The sequence below is a fragment of the Glycine max genome, chromosome 11 (genome assembly GCF_000004515.6).
Source record: "Glycine max cultivar Williams 82 chromosome 11, Glycine_max_v4.0, whole genome shotgun sequence".
Taxonomy (NCBI): domain Eukaryota; kingdom Viridiplantae; phylum Streptophyta; class Magnoliopsida; order Fabales; family Fabaceae; genus Glycine; species Glycine max.
This window is the reverse complement of record NC_038247.2, coordinates 35,492,110-35,515,743: the sequence shown is the minus strand read 5'-3', so window position 1 is coordinate 35,515,743 and position 23,634 is coordinate 35,492,110. Positions and strand designations below refer to the sequence as shown.

Sequence of the window (23,634 nt, the reverse complement as noted above, 5' to 3'; positions counted from 1 at the left end):
AAGACTTCATTTTATCTCTCTTGTACATTAATTATTTATTTTTACTAAAATACCCTAAATTATATTTTTTTTCTCCTATGAAGATTGAAGATGAGTAGGTTCCCGACAAAGTTAAGGATAAATTTGAAAAAATATTATAATTATAAATAAATTTAAACTAATAACTAAACTAACTAAGTTTTTAATAAACAAAAATTAATTAACTATGTCTTATAATTAACGACGAAGAGAATATAAAGAATTAGATAGAAAGGGTTTTAGACTTTAGAAAGGACCGACATCCTCTATCATTAAGAAAATTGTTTCATATAAATATATCATAAAAAAAAAGAGATATAAAATTAATTTGATGGTTAAGAAAAAAGAAAATGAGAAAAATATTGAGGATTTTAATTTTTTTCTACTAACAAAAATTAATGATTAACATTAACGGATAAAAGAAATATAAAAAAATTGTACACGACCGAGTAATTGGTTTATTGAACAAAATACCAACTTGAACCACAAATAAAATTAAGCAAAATGTATTCCACATAGAAGGAAACACAGGCCAAACCAGGTATCACTTCACAGTTCTTGAGTGTTTGATAAGATCACATCTGTTAACTGATCCTTGCGTGAAATCACATAGTAGCAGACATCTTTGCGGCTGGGTTTAATCAGCAAAAACCAACTGGCACCATCTTTAGGTTGGATAGTATCAATTAAATCGACATTTGCTTCACCAAAAAATAAAATTAAATCGACATTTCCTTAGAGATGGAAAAATTGCAAATACCAAATACTATCAGCCCTAATTCTTGTTTCACCTTTGTTTATCTGTTATCTTTTTTCTCTTTCTTTCTGTCTTTTCCACTAACAACAAAGATGATTTTTTGTTCTTTTTAATAAATAAAAAAATCCATGCCTAATTAGGTGTTTTCAACAACAAAACTACGTTTAAAAATTTAAAGGAACGAACTAGAATCAGGCTTTAAATAATAACAGAACAATAAATAGCTGTTTCAAAAGTCAAACATAAAAATATGGGACAATGGAAAATTTTCCAATATAAAGAAGGCAAAATTTTCATTCGAAGCTGATTAAAAAAAAAATCATTCGACATCAATATAACACACCCCGGAAATAATATGATTATCCTCCACAGGAGAAGGGAGGGTCGAGACAATAATCTATTTGCTTTCCTATTTCTCAACTTTACACATGTTTGAACTTTTAAACAGATAAAGGCCACCTATAATAGCCTACCAAACTTTAAAGCTCTTTCTGATAGATGGCACCGTTGAAACTATTTATAAAGTCTTTTTCAGTTCACTCTACCACAAGGTCAATCACATGGGTTTTGTCTCCCATATTTTCACCAGCTGCTCAACTGTTTCTGGATTTTAGAATTGTGAGATGACCTACCACCTTTGTCTTTGTAGGAATTTCTGGCAGCAACAGTCTTCCGTCCCTTATGAGCTTTCGCTATGGCGCATCGTCTTTGCTTACTCAAGTTCTTAACGAGTTCAGCTTCACTTTGCAATGCTTCTTCATTGTTTTCCTCCTGTGAATCAAAATTAACACTATTGAGGCTCATGCAAAAGCCAAATAACAAGGTTTCTATATAGAAAAATATAAAGCTCCGTTGTGCCCTTTAGATTTTGACAGAAAATAGATCTTAACGAAAAACTAAATCAAATTGATAATGGTCTACCATTACCGTTCTGAACTAAACCAAGGAACCATGCAAGATTGCAAGGAAATAATTTTCTACAAAGAGGCAATACAAGGAAATAATGTTCTGAACTAAATCAAATGGATAATGATCTACCACATCACAGTTTACCTATTTCTTATAAATATATGTCTAACTTTTTAAAGAGGCAATACAAGGAAATAATGTTCTGCACTAAACAAAGTTACAATAATAAAATGAGCATATGACTGAGAAAAATCTAGATTCGGATTACCATACAAGTCACATCAAGATTAGAGAAGAAATGCACTAGAACTCTAGAAGAGCATAGGCATAACATACATACATGCTATTTCCCAAAATAAATCATCATGGCTCAGCCTTTACGACAAGAAATTCTTTGAATTGAATATTATGCAGAGGGAAAAGGAAGCTGCACAAACATAGCATTGAGATAACCACCCACAATAAAAAGAATAAAACATTGCTTACATTGTCACTTACAACTTCCTTTTCAGATCCACTGCTTTCACGTGCTTCACAACTCTCCTCTTTCCCTTGACATTTGTATCCCTCATTCTGGTTAAAACATAATAGCAATCCTTCAATCAAGATTGCAGAAAACAGAATAGCACAATGAATGAAATAAGCTGAAAAAAATATGGCAGAATATATATATGTCCACCAGTCAATGGACGAAATAAAAAACAAACTTCAGATGAACTGCTGGATATTAAAATTTACATATCACAGCTCACTTATCATATTACAGAAGATACCATATTTAATCTTACAATCAGAACAATGAAAATATCAAGCTTGGCCATCTCAAGCCCAGGAAGTAAGTTTGATATTCTTCCTATGTTCAGCACGGGTTTGCCAAACAAATACCCATAATCCATTAGCATAAATTATGTTTTTTTTTTGAGATAGCATAAATTATATGTTGTGCATCTGTATATTAGACTCAAGGGTAACAACAGTTTGATTGCAGATGGTCATTATCCTTTACTTCATAATTGCATTACCTATTCTGGCAGTCCTCCATAGATGGGATGCAGAGTAAAGAACCTGGCTGTCATGGTTTTTCTCAAGTTGTCCCATCACCTAAGTGACAAATATGTTGATGTGTAATGTTTTCAAATTATGATTCAATTAATAGATAATTTGAACCCTTTTCTTTCATTTGCAGAAAAAATGGAGCTAATTTCCTTATCAATCTATCTGTATTTATCTTCTTCACTGCCACAAAGAGTGATGTTAAATATTTATGCTATGCTTCAGTTTATTTTCATCACAACACGTTGGACACACGTATTTTATTTGTCTGATTCTCAGATAAAAGTATTATATTAAAGATGTTGGCACCATCAACTTTAACCAATGCAGAAACCAGCTTCCATATTTCCACCAGGCTTTCATGGATATATAACTAAGCATCAACAATGTAATAATAAAACCTTCCTTTCTGTTCCTATTACCATTGAACTCAACCCAATTCAATCATTCAATCTTAGGTTCGATCCTCACCAAAAATAAAGACATTACCTGTTCTAACAAATGTGAAGAATCATCATCTACAGTGTCTGCTTCATTCAGCTCTTCCACTGACAAATGTGAAGAATCACCATCTACAGTGTCTGCTTCATTCAGGTCTTCCACTAAGTCAACCCCTTCACTATCTGAATTTGTATCACTTTCTGCCCCGCCTTCAATGAACTGCACATAGATTTGAAGACCTTTGAGGCTGACAATCTATAAATTATAAATAAAAACAGACAATTCTAATCCCCATGTGTGATAATGATATTATGCTTTGCCAAATGGAGATTCCATGGTTGGTGTTGGCAGCTAAGTCAAAAGAGGTGGAAAATATAAAAAGCAAAGCTGTGTTGCCTTTTAAAACAACATGATCTCCATTTTTTCTTCCTCATCCCACATAGAACAAGAAAAACACAATACCCTTTGAATATCTTCTTCATTCTTTCTAGTAAAGCCACTGGCAGCAAGTTCCCTATCTAGAAAACCAGCACTTCTTTCTATTGAAGAAAAACAGGGTTTTCCAGCTTCATCTCTCCCTTCATCAGAATCATCATTATCATCTATGCTTTCTTGAAAAGAAAGATTGAACCTGAGACAGAGAAGAGAGACTAAATATGAAGATAACTGATTTAGCAGCCACATACTAGATCTAAAATCGTTCCACAGGTTCAGCAATGAAAGATATATCAGCCATTCAATGATTCAATCAAAAACAGGACAGGAGATGAAACATGCATAAGAGTACTATCTATGTACCAAAAACAAATGAATTGTTTTTTTACTAAATTCTTCAGGTTAACTAAAGGTATAAAACATATAAGAGAAATATAAGGCATAGATAAAGTAAATTATAATTAAAAAAATTCAAACTTATTAGTATTACCAAAAGAAATACCAAGACAAGAATTTATTATTTGATCAAGTAGCATGAAAAAGGCAAGGAAAGTCTATGATCTAACGAACAAACTTCACTTTCTTTGAAAAACGAGTGTTACAAATATTTCTTCACTGAGGTGTGTGACTTAAAATGTGCTTCCTTTACTTTCTTTGCTAACTTGGGAGAACAAGAAAATAGCATTAGCATGGCAGGGGGATAGAGTCCCCAACCCAACAACAGGCCTTCTATCTTTTCTATTTCTAGGGTGACTCTTATGATGGGCTCAGTCTGGCTGATTGACAACTTTTAATCAAAATTGATTAATCAGATAAACAAATCTGAAATCACTACCCATATATCATTGTACAATATTTCAAAATTTCAAGTTTTTCAGATGACTTTAATGCTAGCTACATTCAATGTAATATTAAAACTGTACTCAAAAAGAGGAAAAAGGAATCAGATAAATACATCTCACAAGTCACAACAGGATACTTCATATTAACAACTAAAAACTGCATATTAATTATATATAGATGCAAGTTAGACTGAAAATATTCAAGAGCAAAACTACAGAATTTTTCCCAAAATGAAGGACATGACATTAGAGGAAGCTCTTTGTTTGGTGAAAGAATAAGATAATTGAAGACATACTTTAAAGGAAATAACACTGAGAATCATGAGTTCAAGTCCTCTGAACATGTCTTTGATATCTTTTACTAAATGCACTTTCTAACAAGCTGCCAACTTGTGATAACAGACACACCTAATTACTTAGTAATATATAGAATTTAAGCCCACGGTTTGGGCAAGTGACGTGAGAATATCACTTCTATTTTTCCCTAACATCATTTTGAGTTACCAAGACAACAATATATTAAAAATAATATGCAAAAGCAACTCTAGAGTTGACAAATACATGATGCAAAAATAACAGCCTACCTTTTCCTGAAAAACTTAAAGATGCATTCAACATCACGGTCAAAGTACCTGAAACAAGGATAAATAATGTTGTTAAGCCAGAAATAAAACATGTGTCTTTTCCATTAATACCTTATCTTTAAGGCATACAACTTACGCATTTCTGTTACTATTTGTAAATTTTCATCATTATATTTTTACTATGAATATTGACTTTAAACATAAAAAATATTAAATGTATATGCCCACATACTACTTTCAATTTATAATAAAAAAAACTAGTACATGTAAATTTAAGGTATTAACCCCCAAAAAATATATTTTAAAAATAAAAAAAGTTCTATAAGCATATTCTAACTCATAAATTGATGTGCCAAACTTAAATCATTACCTTAAAAGATTTGAAATGAGACTTAGAAAGAAATCTAAAATTCGAATTACTAAAGTCTATTATGTTGATTTTATATCTCACACATTTAAAGATATATGTATGATGTATCTGCATAAACAACTTAATATATGAATTACAGAAAGATTATTTTTCAGGGGAGGGGGAGTAAACTACGAGAGAAAGATTCATCACTTGTATGCTATATGTTAGCCTATTAAATTCTCAATGAAGTGTGATTAGAATGCAAATGACATGCAAATTTTGTAAACTTCATTAGCAAAAAACAACAAAACATGACGAAGTGACAAGCATGGCTAGGAATTGTGATAACAAGTCAAAAGAAAATTATGAGAAAGATTATCATACAAGGAGGAGACTCTTACATCTGCGCATTACGGTGTGACACAGATACCATTTGTGGAAAATCAATCATTGTAATTTTTTCATCATCATCAATCTACAATGAATGGAATTCAGTGTGTGAACCAGAAGCAAAAGCCAACAGAATAACTGATTTCATGAAATTAAATTTAGAATTCCTTTAATCATTATGCTGGCATGTTAAAGCATACCATGATGTTAAATTCATTGAAATCACAATGAATGAGACCATGTTCTGCCAACCGAACAACCTGACCAAGAATTGCCTCAAAAACTGTCTCTGGATTCTGTAACTGCTTAACCTGAACACTGCATTCGAAAAACCAAATGGACAGATCAGGAAATTGTTACCAAAACCAGCAAAAAAGGTGAAAGGAATACTACAAACAAGAAAGCCAGTTTGAGAATAACGGATAAAAGGAGAAAACTTTAAAAGTTAGCAAAATTAAAGAAGGAAACTTACAGAGGGTAACCCTGGACGAGTGACATGACTACACAATGTCTATTGTTTTCTATTGCATTTGGAACAGGGAATCCATGTGTTTCCAAAGCCTGCTCAAGCAAAGCATATGTCACTAGCAAATCAAACAAAATATAACAATTCAAGTATACAGTTACATAGACTAAAAATGAGAGGAAGGTAAAACAAAACCTTCATGAAAGCAAATTCTTTAAGCGCAGCAAGGCGAGACAAATAGAGCCAGTTATAACTACTGCGATGTCTCAAGTAGTCACGCTTAGATTTGACAGCTCTAAAAGAGACTCTACCAAGCCTATGCAACTTCATAGCTAGAACTGTTCCGTCTTCACGGGCAACCTCAAATATATCTAGCAGAGCACAAACAGCAACACAATTAGCAGAAAACGTCTGAAATGTGATTGAACAAAGGGCACCACATCAGAAGAACATTAACTAAAATACCAGATTCCTTTCCAACGCCAATCTGACGTCCAACAGCCACAAACACTCCTTTGTTCACCATAGTCTTAATGGCAAGAAAATCATAACCAAGGTAGGTAAGGCGGAATCCATCATCTAAAAGTAAATAAATCTCTCACATATTAGACGGTCATTCAAATGAACTTCAATATATTTATATCATTATGATTATGATCACAATTTTTTTTTACTATGACAATGTTCAACAAGGCATTTCAGCTAATTTCTAGCTTTTTATACTAGCAAACAAGCCTATTTGATGGTTCAGTAAACAAGTTTTTTTTAGTAGCTTTTACCATATTTTGAAACGTTACTTGAAGAGTTGAAATAACATTTTTTAAAACGTTTCTTGAAGTAGCATTTTTAAAATGCTAACTTCTAGTTTCTTATATTTTCTTTCATTTTTATCATTAATATATTTATCAAATTTCCTAATTACCCTTTTTGAATAAATCATGGTTTTATTATCTTTCTGTCATTTTACATTTTTAAGCTAATTCAAGAGCTAGTTCTACCGAACATTTATGTTTTAATAAGCTAGTTTTTCAGCTTCCACTTTCCAACCTCCAAGTAGTTTTTTGGCTAGTTTTGCCAAACATAGTCTATGAATAATAATAAATAGATTAGAAGGTACTAACATTTAGAGGAGTCGTGGTGCAACAACTTATGCTTGAGCAAGTTTTTCAAAACCTTGTACGTGCCTCCATGCCTACAAACATAAACATAAAAATTAATAATAAAATAATAACAAAAAAGTGAACATGGAAGTGTGTTGAAGGTTACTTGAGACGCGCAATTCGGTCTATGAGTTCAGTGGGTACGATTTCATGCTGCAACAGAGGGAAGAATTTCATTAATTTCGGCTCAAAAAATAATATTTAAACCGGAATTTAAAAGGAGGGGAAAAAGAAAAACGCACATTCCGCATGCCCAATTCAACAGCAGTGAGAACCCTAAAATCATCTTTGGAGAGATATCTCAAGACATCTACGTCAAGCTTCATTCTTAATGAAAAGGTCGTGCGGAAGTACGTGGAGCTTCTGCAGAGTGCACAACTCACTATGTTATTCTTCAGCAACGCAAGTTCAATTCGTACCAAAACGGAACAATGGAGGGGAAGCCATGCTTAGGGCAGATCATAAACTCTGATTTGGGCCGGGCCGGGGCGGGAAATCGTTAAACCGGCCCTTTGATATGAACGGTACGGGTTCAGTAATTACTATTTACACTTCCTATTTTTCAAACTTCTAGGGATGGTGAATTGGTGGTTACTGGTTAGAGACTTCTAATAAACTCCACCGGGTATTTACTTAATGCACCCCAAAATTTGTAAAGTCTCCATTTTACCCTTTTCTTCTCACTCACTCTTCTTCTCTCCATCTTCCTCTTCATCGTGGGGGTGGCACTTGTGTGGATTGGAACGATGGCAGCTCTGATTAAGTCACGATGATGATTTTTCAAGGAGAGTGATGTTGCTAAAGCAGGAAATAGTGTCTATTGTGGATTGAGCAATTCATAATAAATTTGTATTATGGATTGCTCCGTAATGTATTTTTTTTATTATAGATTGTTCAATCCACTTTTGAACTAAAAGATTTGAATGAAAAATTATTATCTCCAATGTTGAAAGTTATGTATTGTATCGCATCACCTAACTATGTTTTTCTCTTAGTATAAATTTTTTTTATAACATTTTATTTAATTTTCATAAGTATAAAAATATATGATATATGATATATATTATTTTCCTTTGGATAAACGATCAAATTTATACTGAAAGTGTGAGATGTTTATAAATTGATTCCTGAAAAATAAAAAATTTAAATTTAATCTTTAAATGTATAAAAAATGCAATAAATTAATCTTATCGACATTCTAACAATAAATTGATCTCAAACTTTATGACTTAATGTCAAATTAATTCTTAAAAAATATAACTTATTAATTGATTCTTAAACATTATAACTTAATGATAAAATAATATCACAAATGTAATAAAAAGACTAATTTATTGTTCTTTTTACACATTTAATAATTCAATTTGTATTTTTTTATATTTCAACTTCCGAAGACTATTTTATCATAGGGTCACATTTTTTGAAATGAATTTCACTATTTATTCCTTTTCTTTATTTCTTTTTCTTTCATCCTACTTGGTACATATTGCGATTGAAATTATTGGGATATACGGTTGAAATTATTACGATACATACGTAATCTAACATATAAAAATAAAATGAAAAAAAATAAACAAATTTTTTTATCCTTTAGCAAAAAATACTTTTACCTCAAACATGCACTTATTTGTTTCCTTCTACCATCTTATCTATACATATGATATCTCCCAACCAAACATTCTCGTATATCTCCATTCTCTTCTCTTTCACTGTCTATCTCGGTTGACGTGGTACTTGTAGAAAGAAAGAGCTTTCTTCACTTCACCAAAAAAAAAAAAAAAGAGCTTTCTGCTGTTAAACCATGATCATGCTGAAAATTTAAGCCCTGGAAGAAAAGTGAATTTTTGATTCACAGCAGCATTTTTATTTTTCTTATTTTAAAAGATGAATGCTTTGATGTTTCAGCCCAATACAGCATCTTATTATCCACGTTTGGATGTCCCACAAATCAAGGCATGCAAGAGCATGCGAGAATTGAAGCAAGTGCATGCGTTTTTGGTCAAAACAGGACAAACCCATGACAATGCAATAGCAACAGAGATTCTCAGGCTCAGTGCCACCTCTGATTTTCGTGATATTGGGTATGCCCTCTCGGTGTTCGACCAATTGCCTGAACGAAATTGCTTTGCTTGGAACACTGTCATAAGGGCACTTGCTGAAACCCAAGATAGGCACTTGGATGCCTTGTTGGTTTTCTGTCAAATGCTGTCTGAGGCAACGGTGGAGCCTAACCAGTTCACTTTCCCGTCAGTGTTGAAGGCCTGTGCGGTCATGGCCAGGTTGGCAGAAGGAAAGCAGGTTCATGGGTTGCTTCTTAAGTTTGGATTGGTGGATGATGAGTTTGTTGTCACTAATTTGCTAAGAATGTATGTGATGTGTGGGAGTATGGAGGATGCTAATGTTTTGTTTTATCGGAATGTTGAGGGTGTTGATGATGTGAGGAACTTGGTGAGAGATGAGAGGGGGAGAGAGTTTAATGTGGTTTTATGCAATGTGATGGTTGATGGGTATGCAAGAGTTGGGAACCTTAAGGCTGCTAGGGAGTTGTTTGACAGGATGGCTCAAAGGAGTGTGGTTTCTTGGAATGTGATGATTTCTGGGTATGCTCAAAATGGGTTTTATAAGGAGGCCATTGAGATTTTTCATAGGATGATGCAGATGGGAGACGTGTTGCCGAACCGGGTGACTTTGGTCAGTGTGCTGCCTGCGATTTCGCGTCTTGGAGTGCTGGAGTTGGGGAAATGGGTGCATTTGTACGCGGAGAAGAATAAGATTCGGATTGATGATGTGCTTGGCTCGGCTCTGGTTGATATGTATGCCAAGTGTGGGAGCATAGAGAAGGCAATTCAGGTCTTTGAGAGGCTGCCTCAAAATAATGTTATAACATGGAATGCTGTTATTGGTGGTCTTGCCATGCATGGTAAAGCCAATGATATCTTTAATTATTTGTCGAGGATGGAAAAATGTGGAATATCCCCTAGTGATGTTACTTACATAGCCATCTTGAGTGCTTGTAGCCATGCAGGTTTAGTGGACGAGGGAAGATCATTTTTTAATGACATGGTTAATAGCGTTGGATTAAAGCCTAAAATAGAACACTATGGATGCATGGTTGACCTCCTGGGTCGTGCTGGTTATCTTGAAGAAGCAGAAGAGCTTATATTGAACATGCCAATGAAACCGGATGATGTCATATGGAAGGCCTTGCTTGGTGCTTCTAAGATGCATAAAAATATCAAAATTGGTATGCGTGCTGCAGAGGTTTTAATGCAAATGGCTCCTCATGATAGTGGGGCATATGTGGCTCTCTCCAACATGTATGCCTCATCAGGGAATTGGGATGGAGTTGCGGCGGTGAGGTTAATGATGAAAGATATGGACATAAGGAAAGACCCTGGATGTAGTTGGATTGAAATCGATGGTGTTATTCATGAGTTCCTTGTTGAAGATGATTCCCATTCTAGAGCCAAAGACATACACTCAATGTTGGAGGAAATTTCAAACAAGTTGAGCTTGGAAGGTCACATGCCAGACACCACGCAAGTGTTGCTCAAGATGGATGAGAAACATAAAGAAAGTGTGCTGCACTACCACAGTGAGAAGATTGCTGTTGCTTTTGGCTTAATTAGTACACCTCCAAAGACACCACTTTGCATTGTCAAGAATTTGCGAATTTGTGAAGATTGCCATTCCTCAATGAAATTAATCTCAAAAATGTACGAGCGTAAGATAGTTATTAGAGACAGGAAGCGTTTTCACCATTTTGAACATGGTTCATGTTCTTGTATGGACTACTGGTAGTTTGTTAGTCCTTTGCAACAGAGTTACCCAACTTAAACTAACTTCCCTTACATATTTGTAAATACAGCTTTGTATTAATGAATGTACATCAAAGGGCATTTTCAATGCTTCAGACGTAAAATAATGTCTTCTTTCATTTAGTCCTAAAATACTAGTACTTAATACAATCCTAAAAATTGAGTAAAAAATAATAATAAACACATAATATAAAGTACAATTTCTGATAATTGTTTCATTGCTTGGCTATGTCCTTCTTTGAACATCCATTTCTACCATAAGTATCAACATTAGCGAAGCGTTATTTTTGGTGGTGGTGTTTTGCTCTGATCAAAGGTAGGCAGGTTTTTCATTGAATTGTTTTTGTTGTTCATCTATTAACCCATCGTTTTTTTACTTATTAAATAACATGTTCCTTATCTAAGCCAACCCTTGCTTATTAAATATTAACCCGAAAAATATTGTCAGTTTATTCCTTCATGAAATATTGATCGTTGTGATTGTCCAATTTTTGCTTTCCGCATACTGATATTTTGTTTGATGATGTTTTCTGCTTTAAGAGGGAAGAGTTATGATTTGTTATCACTTTGATTTATAAATTTAGCAGGTTTCTGACATAGGGATGGTAAATTACAACAAAAGACAGAGAAAGATCTAGGTGATTACTATAGACTATATAGTCCTCGACATTTAGTGAACAACTCCTGCAATACAACACCTTTAGTGCTTTGCTTTTTTTATTTTTTACTTTTTCTCGAATAAATACAATACAAGAACATAAATGCAAATCTTTAATTGTGGGTATTCATATGTCTACACAAGACGAGATGGTTAACATAAACAATTTTTTCTTTTAAAAAAAACAAACAATTTTTAGCATGATTATCATTCGTAATCCAGACATATATATTGGTTGGTCCATATAAAACATTCTAAAAAGGGTATTTTAAATTTTTCATATTTAAATTATGTTAATCGTAGCAGAATTCTCGAAACCATATCAAACCTTTCAGTCCAACTGGCTAGTCAATTATTTTATGGAATAATTCAAATTTGGCTTATTATTTTGTATATTTATTATTGATTATTAGTCACTGCATATGCACGATTGGACTAATGACCTACTAATCCGTCACCTAGTCCCTTGGCTTGTTGATACTTGAATTAAGTTTAGAAATCTAATAAATATATAGCCAATGATATAAAATGCCCTATTCTATTTTGTTACAAAAACCTAATAATCCCCTACCATTCTATCATCTACATAAATCACCCTTCAAAATTTCAAATTAGCATCATGCCTCGGTAAACACCCTTTTTTTTTGTTTTTGAGTACATTTTTTTTTTCATACTATGGTATAAACTATATCAAGCCATCACTAGGAGGAGTATAACACAAAATCCAAAGAGAGATACTATTATACAATAGTGAGCTTTCACTTCACTTCACTTCAACCCTTGGTCCTTATAATGGTGATGGAGCCTCTACCCTGAGTGTGAATCCTAGTAAGAGCTGCCACTGCTTTACCTGAAATTCCAAAAGCACGATTTGAAATGCATGAATGAGTGAGAGAATCTCCCACAGGGTGTGGAATTGGCTTTGATGGACTCATCAGCATCTGGTGATTTATATCTTTGAGGGTTGTTTCCCCTTCAACTCCTCCAGGCTTCACCAACTCAAATGGATAAGCTATTCTCTTCCAATGACCCCCTGAATAAGAAAAAAGGCACAAAAGGGCACTTGAGTGAGCCATTAATTTGTAAACAAAAGAAAGAAAGAAAGATAAAGAAGTTGTGGAATAATAAGATGCATGGAGTGCTAAATCAAGTAAATCATTTTTTGTGTTAGAATAAAAGAAGAGTAAATAGTTTATGCACTCACCATGTAAAGAATTTTCATATTGGCATCTAATTATAAATTTTATGATAAATTTATTTATTTTTATGATAATTATTTTAAAAGTTTTATTTATCATGATTGGTTAACAATGTAAAATCGTTTACACTGAGTGCATAGAAATTAAAACTCATAAAAGAATATGGTACTTGAAACTGAAGCATTACTTTCATCGGACTCTGTAGATGCATAGCTCCTCTGAGAAGAATCATGCTTGATTGCAGCTGCATGTGTATCATTTTGTGATGATGATAGGTCCCTAGTGGCAGTGCTGAAGTTTTTATGGTCTGTAAAGAAATAATTTGCAGTGTTAGTGGTGGGTATGTTTTGATTATTATCACTGCTACCAAAAAATTGATGTTAGGCTGGTCATTTATTGCAAATTCTAAACTCCTTTTATGTACATACATAGAATCTCTACCCAAACAATAGTCTTGTGAATAAAGCAAATGGGTAGAGATAAACTGAACTAGAATAATAAACATAAGTCCACAAACATTATTATTATCAATGAAGTTATTTCCCAAATAAAGCAAGATTGAAAATGATACCAGGGCATACCATGAAGGATTTGGGAAGTTGAAGAAAATGTTGGCAATAAGTCCTCCTGATCAACCAAATATTGGCTTTTCTGTAATTAATTAAATAAATTATCATGTTTCATAATATTTTGACAATATAAACTTGGGGAATAACAATATTGAGCAAAAGTAGAACATGATGAAACCATATATACATAGTTAACCTTTTGATCTTGAGAATAGGATGGTATGTTGTGTTGCTTGCACCAAATACCCCAACCTGCAATAGCATCTTCAAGGTACCCAGTAGATGTGTCAGATGCAAACCAAGACTCTGCTGCAGCAACAACAACAACAACAACATAGAGGCATAATAAGCAAAATAAGATCGCAAACAAGTAGAACCAGCTAGTAGTGCCAGCTAGCTAGTAATAGTGTTCTTTGGAAACAAAAGAAGCCCTTAAAAGGAAACTGAAAAAGGATAGCATATATACCAAGAGTCAGATCTGAGTGAGTGACTCCAATGTCCAATTCCATGGAGGCAAAGGCAACGAGAATGAGAACACAAACTATTGAGGGCGGTAGTACTAAGCTTTGAGGCCCTCTTGTTAATAGAACATTCATATAAGTGAACAAAAGAACTACTGTGTTTCACTTAAATTATTGTCATGGGGCCCTTGGAAACTCTGAAAATACCCACCCACCTAACCTTACATTAGTCAATGCAAATGGAAAATAATAAATGGGCCACATTAATTAGAATGTTGATTATGCAATGTGACTTCAAGTTGATGAAATTTTTTGGTCTGATTATATTGAGGGACGTCTTTAATCACTAAACAAAAAATATCAAAACAAGCTTTTTGGTCACCTCCAAATTTATGAAATTATGCACCTTTTCTATGGTGGTTGCTAGGGCAAGAGCAACAATGTGACATCATATAAGATTAAAAGGTAATGCATCTGGAAAAAAATATTAAAAAGGCGACTTGATCTCAAGGCTTCTTTGAGATGATGTTTCTTTAATTATTTGTCCACATCCCCATGTTGACTACAGAAAGGTTGGAGAAGCCTAAAGAGAGATAATGAGATGTGTGGTTTCTTTTTTTATTTTAACTTTTTTAAAATGTTTTTTTTTTCTTTTTAATATTTAGGCATTGGAGATATTATTTTACAACAGGAAACAAGTTAAGCATGACACACAAAATTAAACTTGATTATACTATTGTTGTACGAAGTTGAAATAACCATTGTACCAAAAAATAGTTGAACTAAACTTAGAAAATGTAACAAAGTGAACAATAGTAGGCTATTCCTAATGGAGATCATTCAAAGCATCACTATCTGCTTTTCCAATTCGCTATATATCTTTTTCTATGGTATGGATTTTCAAAGCATGAATAACAATCTTCTTTTCCTTATTCGTTTACTTCTTTTTTCTTTAGTGTAGTTTTCTTTATACCCCTGTTCTCTGTAAAACAAGGAGGACAATTGAAGCCACGCCGAATACTTTGGCTTTTGAAGCTTCCCATAATTCTGCCTTATATTTTATTTCTTTTACTTTTACTTATCCCTTTTTTTATTGGCTTTATTTTTCTCAAATACTTTCTTTTTCTTTTTCCTTAGATACTTTTATTCATCCCTTTACTTTTTTATTGGATTTATTTTTCTTAAATACTTTTTATTTTATTTTTCTTAAATACTTTTATTCATCCCTGTGTTTTTCTTAAATAATTTTAGTTGGTGAGGTAGGTGGTTATATTACTAACACTACTGCAAGAGTAGAAAGAGTGGTTGATTTGCAGTAATTTTCATGTGAATGTGAGGAAGGAAATGAAGAAAAGAACAGGAAAGAAAAAGTAGATAAGGAAATAAATATCAATTTGAAACTTTGACTTTGGCAGACCCTGCATAAAGGAACAATGAGTCTTCCATTTATTATTTTCTTATCCTGAAATGTCGTATGGAAATGAGCAATGTTATTTATATAGATAATTTTTATATAATAAGTTATTGTACTCAAAGGAGAGATAATATATATATATATATATATATATATATATATATATATATATATATATATATATATATATATATATATATATATGATAAAATAGGTGATAAGTTGGAGACGGATAAAAAAAAGAGAGTAATAATACATCTAATGGATAACATTATTCTTTGAAAATGAGCTTAGAAATCATATAGCGTAACCTAATGTTAGAAGTGCAGTACAAGCAAATATACAATAATTGTCGTGTGTGGATACTAAAATGATATTTTGTGTGTGTGTTTCGTCTATATATTTAATTTATTTAAAATTTCAATTAATAGGGAATTATGACCAAGTCAATTTATTTAACTGTTTCGTCTATATTCTTTTTCTGGTGCAAAGATTGTTAATACTCAAGTTGTGCTGAAAATGTGTAAAAAGTCAAACATTTTCCTTTACAACATTTATTAATTTCCGTTCTTAAAAGTGAAGGAAAATAAATTTGGGATAATTTTTATGTGAAAAAACTGTATAAAAAATCTACACAAACTTTTCAACTTCTATTTGAAAGCAATAATAGAAAAATGGGGCAATTTTTTGTTAAACACTATATCAAAGACATTTGAATTATTATTTAATATGTGGAAAGTTATATAAACCATAATAAAAGTGTTCCTATCTTTATACACATGTCAAATTTTGAATATTTAAGGGATAACGCGATATAGACTATTTTCTCATTCATACTTTGTTTACTTTTTATTTTAGGTTTAATTACTATTCTTACCGTACCCCTAACTTCTTAACTTTTCACAAATGTTACTTTAAAAAAATTAATTTAGTACATTTTATCCCAATATTTATGAAATTTGTAAATTTTACTTCCAACAAATTAATTTAACAGATTTTATTCAAACTTTTAAGAATTTTATGAACTTTAATCTACATCAATTTACTTCTAACATAATCACATTTTGTATTTCCAACTTTTTATTTTTGACAAAATTTACATCCAACTTTTTTATTTTTGGCAAATTTTACTCAAACTATTATGCTTATTAATAGATAATGAAAGTGTTCCTATCTTTATACACATATCAAATTTGAATACTTAAGAGATAACACGGCAGTCTCTATCTAAGGTTTTCTCTATCATACTTTGTTTACCTTTTATTTTAAGTTTAATTATACTTTTTATTCCTATTTTTTTAATTTTTGACAAATTTTACTTTTAACAAATTAATTTGATACATTTTACGTTAATTTTTAAAAAAATTTACGAATTTTATCCTCTTCTAATTTACTCTTAATATAATTACACTTTTATCTCTAACTTTTTAATTTTTAGTAAATTTTACTTCCAATAGATTAATTTGACGCATTTTATCTCAAATTTTAAGAAACTTACAAATTTTACCCTCCATCCAATTTTTTTTGGTAAATTTTACACTCAACTTTTTTAATTTTTTTGACAAATTTTATCTCTAATTTTTTATGTTTTTGTCAAATTTTACCTTCAACTTTAATGTTTATTAATAAATAAATAACAAAGTAAAATTTGCAAGTTTCTTAAAAAATTGAGGGAAATGTGTCAAATTAATTTGTTAAGAGTAAAATTCATCAAAAATTAAAAAAATTGGGATAAAAAGTACAATTAAGCTTTTATTTTATTTTGCCAACTTCTTAATTATTATTTTTCTAACTTTATACTTGTTTTAATAAATTTGAGTATAATTTCTTTCTTTTTGTTTTATAAAAGTTTCTTTTGTTTCAACTACTAAAATATGAATTGTCTTCATTTTATAAACTAATGTAACTTACTTTTTACATTTTCTCCAAACCTAATATCATGACCCAGTGCCATTCCAGATGTAATAACTCTGTAACACTCTTTTCTGTTTAGAAACTTTTGATATTACTAAGAACACACAAAATTTCATATTTATTAGATTGTTACACATGTCTAATGATGAGAATTGCCTTGTCAAAAGGAAAAAGAAGAAATCCTATCTATATAAAGGAAACCAGGGTTACATAATTTCTATCGTAACAACTAACAAGTAATAACCTCCCACTTCAATGTTGGAAAACTTTTTGTTGATCCTATTCATAAATATCATCCTCTCGAAGAACACAAATATAATAGTTATAGAAAGAAAAAGATCGAAGTTATCAGTGAGATTTTTTTAATCGATAAATATTAGTCGTTAAGATTAATTTTTAACTGTTTATTATCATTGTGTATTTTTATCTTGCATGAGATTTAGCTCATATAATATTGATTTGACATTAATTTGGGACTTTTCTCGTTCAGTTTTTTGTTTTTTTATGGAGATTGTCTTCATAAAATTAGATAATTAAGATGTTCTTCTCCTTTTTTAAAAAAAAAACTATAACATAATGTATTTATAAAATAATTAATTTTAGCGTTTCTTTATTTATGTGGCAATATTTTTCATCAATTTTTTTATTTATAATGCAGCTCCTTTTTTGTTGATTTTATCTGTATAAAAATGACATATTACAGTCTCACATTAACGCAAAATGCCCTTGTATTTTCCAGAAGTGAGCTTCTTATTTTATTTTTTTTATTCTGCGTTTCAAATATTGCACCCGTGATCTTATTTTTGCGTTGGACAAATAAAAATGAATCACATTTTTTCCATCTCATTACACTTTTGCAAGTTGCACTCAAATGAAAATGACATTAATCCCTCTTCCAAACAAGGTAGAATTCAGTTTTTCTTTTTGGTAAATAAAAGTCCAAGAATATGTTATTCCTGTTTTGGTCAAACTGGAATCTATGAATTGATAGACATAATGAAAATGAATCTTGGAGATTTCATGGAACAAATGAATGAACGTACTTTTTGTTGGCACCAAGACCAAAAAAAAGTCCACAAATGACCAGCGAACCAAACTAGTCCGTGTTCATCAGCTTCATGGGCTCTATATGATTATGAGTTATGGCTAGCTAATCACATTGTTCAAGCCCACTTCTAAAGCTGCTTGTAATTGTAAACAATATAAAATACAAAATAATGATAACTTTACTCATGTTTTTTCAACGAGTCAAAGGATATTAACAGATTATTAAATTAGATTGATTTTGAAAAAAAAATTGATTTAATTACTTTGATTTCCTTAGTCATTCATCCAATCTGTTTGATATAAAATTTAAATCTAATCCTTTTTTTTCATCCCATTTGGTGGATCAGAGTTTTAGTGGACGCAAGTTTGACCATGCTCTGAAGCATGGAGCAAAAAATGACCTCTTTGTTATCACACAGGGTTGGTTTGTGGATAGTGTCAGGAAAAATGGTAATTGAGTTCAATTGTTTTCAATTGACATGTTTCTTTCTTCTTTTTTTTGTTAGCTTTCTTGGTGACTATGATTCATCCCTCATGCTATAGATACAGGAACCTGATACAACTTTCATATTTGCATCTTTTCACCTCATGTTGAAGCACTCAGAGTCAAAGTATTAGTCTAATTGTATTTTTAGAAACTAGACATTCTTCTTGTGATCACAGTCAGCAGTGCAGTTTTTGGTGATTATCTGTCTACACACTGCTGCTCATTTAGATCGTAATTAAGCTTAAATTGTTACACATACCTTTTTCATTTCATGGTATTATTTAAATCAAAGAGTCCACTGGATTTGTCTCATAAACTTAAATCTAATCTAATTCAATTTAAAGTGGTCTAGATTGAATTAATTTTTTTTTTTGAATTTTTCTTTTATTTTTTGTGAAGGTATTAAATAAATAATAAGATATCTAATAAGAATAGTGAAAGATCATTGAAAAAAATATAAAAAATATCATCTGTAAGACATTATATAGCTAATAATAATATAAATATTCATATATAGACTATTAAAAATAAATTTACAGAACTTAATTATTATTATTATTATTATTATTATTATATAAAAGAAGAAAAATTTGATATAAAAGAAAAATTATACTTTCAGATATCTAGAGAAAGAGAAAATAAAATAAAATCAATAAGTATAATAAATGAGTTGATAGAAAATGAGATGAACAAAAGCATAAAATAGATTTAAAAAAATAATAAGATGTAAACAAATTAAATTTGTAATGAAAAAGTATGATACGCTACTATATAATAGAGAATATTGCATCTCATGATATGGATAAAGCAAATTAATTCATAAAGAAGCCAAAGGACTGTGATAGAGTCCTTTATGTTTTCTCTCTAGTTGGCATAGGAATTAAAGCCAATATTAATTAAAGACGCCATGTAGGACTGAATTAGAGTCCTTTATGTTTTCTTTCTAGTTGGCATTGAAAATGGAGTGAGATTTTAAGATTGTTTGGAGTAAAAGAACGGTAAAGTATGCGAGTTAAAGCCAAAACTCCAAAAATTCAGCCCCACCTGTGCAAAACTTTTAGGGCAGTTATGGTGGAATGAGCATACATGAGAAATATATAACAATGCCAAACATTGAAAAATAGTGTCTTGTGTCATGAAAAAAGGAGAGAAAAGAAAATAGTGTCTTTGACTTTTTCTAATAAGATTAACAAACGGATTATTTGTCTCATTACTATTAATTATTATAATGGTTGAAAAAGAAGTTTCTTGAACATCAATTCTCAACGCGCAGTATTCATTCTTTTTTCCATTTTCAAACCAACGTTTCTTTGAGCAACTGCTTCTGTTTTGGGTTCCAAACTCTTTCAATTATCAATTTATAATGTTGAAGCTTTCCTCTAGCTTTTCCATTAACTATCTGTTAAATGTAAAATAATTAAATTTATCATCCTTTATGAATTAATCACGGAAATAAATGTATCGATCGGGAAATCACTTTTGTCAATGATTAATTAAACACAAAAATATATCAATTAATACTTAACTTATATAATTATCTTTAACTGTATTATTATATTCAGAGTCGACAGTAGAATTAGCAAATTGTATTCTTAAGAAAGAATGCATTCAGAAATGTATCTTCAAGATGATGATGATGATGATGATGATGATAATAATGATAATAATAATAATAATAATAATAATAATAATAATAATAATAATAATAATAATAATATCATAATTTTTCTTATAGGCAATTTTTTAATTATAAATGATAAAACTTAGCACAAGATATGGCAAAGTTTTGTAAAAATTACGCGGGAGCAAAGATATATCAATCTAAAATAATAATCAACAATGTCAATATGTCATAATAAATTTCTCATATAACAAAAATTATATATTTAATTCCAAGTTATGCCACCTTTGTTGTGGTTCACTCAATCTATAGTCATGTTATTGCAAAGATGACTACCAACTAAAAAATAATAAGAAAATCCGCTGATGTGAGTGTAACTGCTTGTGACTAATCTGAGTGTAAATGCTCACAAATTTTTACTGGTTATAAACGGTATTGATCGGGAACTTAAAAAACAAATATTAATGTTATTCCAAATGGTTTTTTCTTAGATGATGTATTCCAAATGATATTTGGAGTTAAGGAAACGGGACTCAAGTATCTAATGATGGTGGTGACCCATTAAATTAAGGTACAACAACTTAGTTATTCAAAAGGAGCAACTTGGACAAGGTGAAGCACATGGTGGCACAATGTTGGAATCTAATAGTTTCTGGGACATATGGCCCATGGCTAACATGAACATTATATTTATGGGACTTGTTTTCCCATCCATAGGCTGTTGCTTATAAATCCTAGCCATGCATTTTTTTTCATTAATAGGTGGAATCTTTTATAAATTGGATAGATGATTGATCAAGTTGGTGAAATCGTGAAACCCTGATTTATGATTTAGTACATGTTTGGATGCAAGTCTCGATTAGCATATGTGTATCAAAATTAAAGTTAGACATACTTAATTTTTGTGTTTTTTTTCTTAGGTTAAATGACATATTTGATGACGATCCAAACATATGTTTAACAGGATTGACTCAAAAGGTAAAGTCACTAAAATTTAAACTTTAGGTCCATTATAATTTATTTTTATATAATTATATAAAATTTAAAAAATTACATGATGCTTCAGGGTTCATCCATGTTGAACTAAAATCTAACCAGTAATAATTAAATGTCTTTGGATAAGATTTGTAGCTTGGATGCACATCACTCGAAATAAATAATAAATATTTGTGTTATATTTTAAGTAAATCTCGTGTGTAGATGTTGAACTAAACATGCTATAAATATATTTCAAATATTATATATTTTTTCTCGTCTCCTTTATAAGAAAAGAAATTGATTCTACATTTATTAAAAAAAATCAATTAATTTCATTAAATTCTGTTAGTCTGAAAACAAAGACAAATTTTTTTTTAAAACTATTTTTCATTGAAATTTGATATATATATATATATAACATTAAAAAAAATTTAGTGTTATTAAATGATTAAATGAAAGATATTTTAAAGATAATCTCATTTAATAAAATAAAATTAATTAATTTTTGCTTATATTGAAATAAAAAAAAATATTTTTTTCCTTATGAAAGAAATTGGAGAGAGTAATATATTAACTAAATGATTAATTTTTATCGAGGAATCTGATTGATTATTTTTAATAATATCTCTTTTTCTAATTATATTTTTCTTTTTTTCTTCAATAAATTTGAACTCAGCTCCACTTGAAGATACTTACTTTTTATTTGATTTTTTTTTTTTTTTTGGTTTTCACCAAAGATAACTCCAAACCAAAAGTGGACCATTTACATGATTAAGACTCGAACATCAGACAATATAGTTAAGAAAATTAACTATTACCAATTTACTAACTATACTGACCATAATTTTCTGCTCCATTAATTTTCTGAGTTATCTGAACTAATACCTTAATTGATTCTCTATCCAGTAGTTGACTGAACCCGGGGGATTTTTAATACTCCATTTTTTTCTTTGGTGAGATTGAAGTCAAGATCCTCATTATAGTGCCCGTGAAGAGGAGTACTAATGTTTCTAGGGAGCTACTATAATTGTCTATTTCCTTTCTTTCTTATTACATTGAATTGAAACAAAAAACTCAACGTGTGAGGGGGATGTGCCTCACGTTAATGTTGACTTTTGATGACGATCCCAAAATATCTAAAATTTGGTTTTTTTTGCTATGCATTGTTTCACTATTTTCTTTTCGCTTCCTTATTTTGTTTGAAGGTATATCCTCTAAAAATAGTTAAAAATTATTAATGCAAACAATTTAATTGGAGATTGTAGTCTGTATAATTAATGTAGATAGTTGGATTGTTTGTTGAAAAATTCATATATGTTTATAAATTAGAGGGTGGGAGGAAGAAGGAAGGAAGAGGAAAGAGATCAAAGTACATTTTTATCGTAAAACTACATACTATTATATACTATTATCTTATAAGTACTTTTCAATAATAATAATAATAATAACTAGTTTTAAATGCATATTTTTATTAACAAATTAATTTTAATGTATCATTTTTTATTTGAGAGTGATTGTGTGTGTAAAAACATGCATATGCAATTTTGTTATATTCTTACAATATTTTATCAAGTTAATGTATTAAAATATGTTAAAAGACTCTATAAATATAGATATGGTGTAAATTGAGAAACGCAAGAAGGGAATGCAAATGAAGGTACTTTCGAAAAATGAAAATGAGCAAGTATGCAGTAGATTAGGACAGTTTCATCTTTATTGAGAACGATTCTCTCCCTTCGTTTTTCATCCAATCTATGGACAAACCCAATTCTAACATGAGATCCACGTTAACTTTTCATTTCTCTCTTTCAATGTTAAGTTCCAAATGATAAAACATGTGAGTTTTTTAAACCTTTTCCTTCCTCCTTTATTCCAACTTTCAATTTCTATTAAAACAAAAAGCAATAAAAGTGTATACACTTGTCACTGTCGTTTATTCATAGGCGATCATTGTGTAAAAAAATTGATACATAATGTTCTACTTCTTTCAATTAATTAATTTGAAATTTTAATACCATTGTTACTTAAATATTTGTCCAAACTGCGATCACATTATTAATT

At 30.7% G+C, this 23,634-nt stretch overlaps 3 protein-coding genes across 5 annotated transcripts; 1 reads left to right on the top strand and 2 right to left on the bottom strand.

Annotated features, from left to right (window-relative positions):
- Nucleotides 1-1,041: 1,041 nt before the first annotated feature.
- On the bottom strand, nucleotides 1,042-7,852 carry LOC100797607 (serine/threonine-protein kinase rio2). 3 transcript variants are annotated; one of them, XM_006591254.4, is made up of 13 exons: nucleotides 7,650-7,852; nucleotides 7,514-7,560; nucleotides 7,369-7,439; nucleotides 6,713-6,826; nucleotides 6,443-6,618; nucleotides 6,254-6,342; nucleotides 5,982-6,099; nucleotides 5,793-5,866; nucleotides 5,040-5,087; nucleotides 3,641-3,809; nucleotides 3,227-3,397; nucleotides 2,183-2,280; nucleotides 1,042-1,546 (listed from the first exon to the last, which is right to left on the bottom strand). In XM_006591254.4, the coding sequence occupies exons 1-13, from the start codon at nucleotides 7,731-7,733 to the stop codon at nucleotides 1,492-1,494; spliced, it is 1,314 nt and encodes a 437-aa protein (XP_006591317.1). In that variant the 5' UTR covers nucleotides 7,734-7,852; the 3' UTR covers nucleotides 1,042-1,491. The 3 variants fall into 3 exon arrangements, with proteins under 3 accessions (XP_006591317.1, XP_003538380.1, XP_006591316.1); XM_003538332.4 differs by having other exon boundaries at nucleotides 2,183-2,257; nucleotides 7,650-7,850; XM_006591253.3 differs by having other exon boundaries at nucleotides 2,171-2,257; nucleotides 7,650-7,849.
- Nucleotides 7,853-8,941: 1,089 nt separating this feature from the next.
- Nucleotides 8,942-11,270, top strand: LOC100812343 (pentatricopeptide repeat-containing protein At5g48910). The gene has a single exon (XM_003537386.5). The coding sequence runs from the start codon at nucleotides 9,292-9,294 to the stop codon at nucleotides 11,206-11,208; it is 1,917 nt and encodes a 638-aa protein (XP_003537434.1). The 5' UTR covers nucleotides 8,942-9,291; the 3' UTR covers nucleotides 11,209-11,270.
- Nucleotides 11,271-12,369: 1,099 nt separating this feature from the next.
- Nucleotides 12,370-14,263, bottom strand: LOC100797065 (uncharacterized). The gene is made up of 5 exons (XM_003538331.5): nucleotides 14,118-14,263; nucleotides 13,848-13,960; nucleotides 13,664-13,733; nucleotides 13,270-13,389; nucleotides 12,370-12,916 (listed from the first exon to the last, which is right to left on the bottom strand). The coding sequence occupies exons 1-5, from the start codon at nucleotides 14,245-14,247 to the stop codon at nucleotides 12,657-12,659; spliced, it is 693 nt and encodes a 230-aa protein (XP_003538379.2). The 5' UTR covers nucleotides 14,248-14,263; the 3' UTR covers nucleotides 12,370-12,656.
- Between the last annotated feature and the right edge of the window lie 9,371 nt (nucleotides 14,264-23,634).

What these genes read in the sequence shown, in the direction of transcription:
- LOC100797065 (XM_003538331.5), bottom strand. Translation starts at nt 14,247, where the DNA reads ATGAATGTTCTATTAACAAGAGGGCCTCAAAGCTTAGTACTACCGCCC. An exon ending in CCTATTCTCAAGATCAAAAG is followed by an intron (nt 13,734 to 13,847) that starts GTTAACTATGTA and finishes AATTAATTACAG; the next exon opens with AAAAGCCAATATTTGGTTGA. An exon ending in AACTTCCCAAATCCTTCATG is followed by an intron (nt 13,390 to 13,663) that starts GTATGCCCTGGT and finishes ATTTCTTTACAG; the next exon opens with ACCATAAAAACTTCAGCACT.
- LOC100797607 (XM_006591253.3), bottom strand. Translation starts at nt 7,733, where the DNA reads ATGAAGCTTGACGTAGATGTCTTGAGATATCTCTCCAAAGATGATTTT. An exon ending in GACCGAATTGCGCGTCTCAA is followed by an intron (nt 7,440 to 7,513) that starts GTAACCTTCAAC and finishes TTATGTTTGTAG; the next exon opens with GCATGGAGGCACGTACAAGG. An exon ending in GCACCACGACTCCTCTAAAT is followed by an intron (nt 6,827 to 7,368) that starts GTTAGTACCTTC and finishes ATTTACTTTTAG; the next exon opens with ATGATGGATTCCGCCTTACC.
- LOC100812343 (XM_003537386.5), top strand. Translation starts at nt 9,292, where the DNA reads ATGAATGCTTTGATGTTTCAGCCCAATACAGCATCTTATTATCCACGT.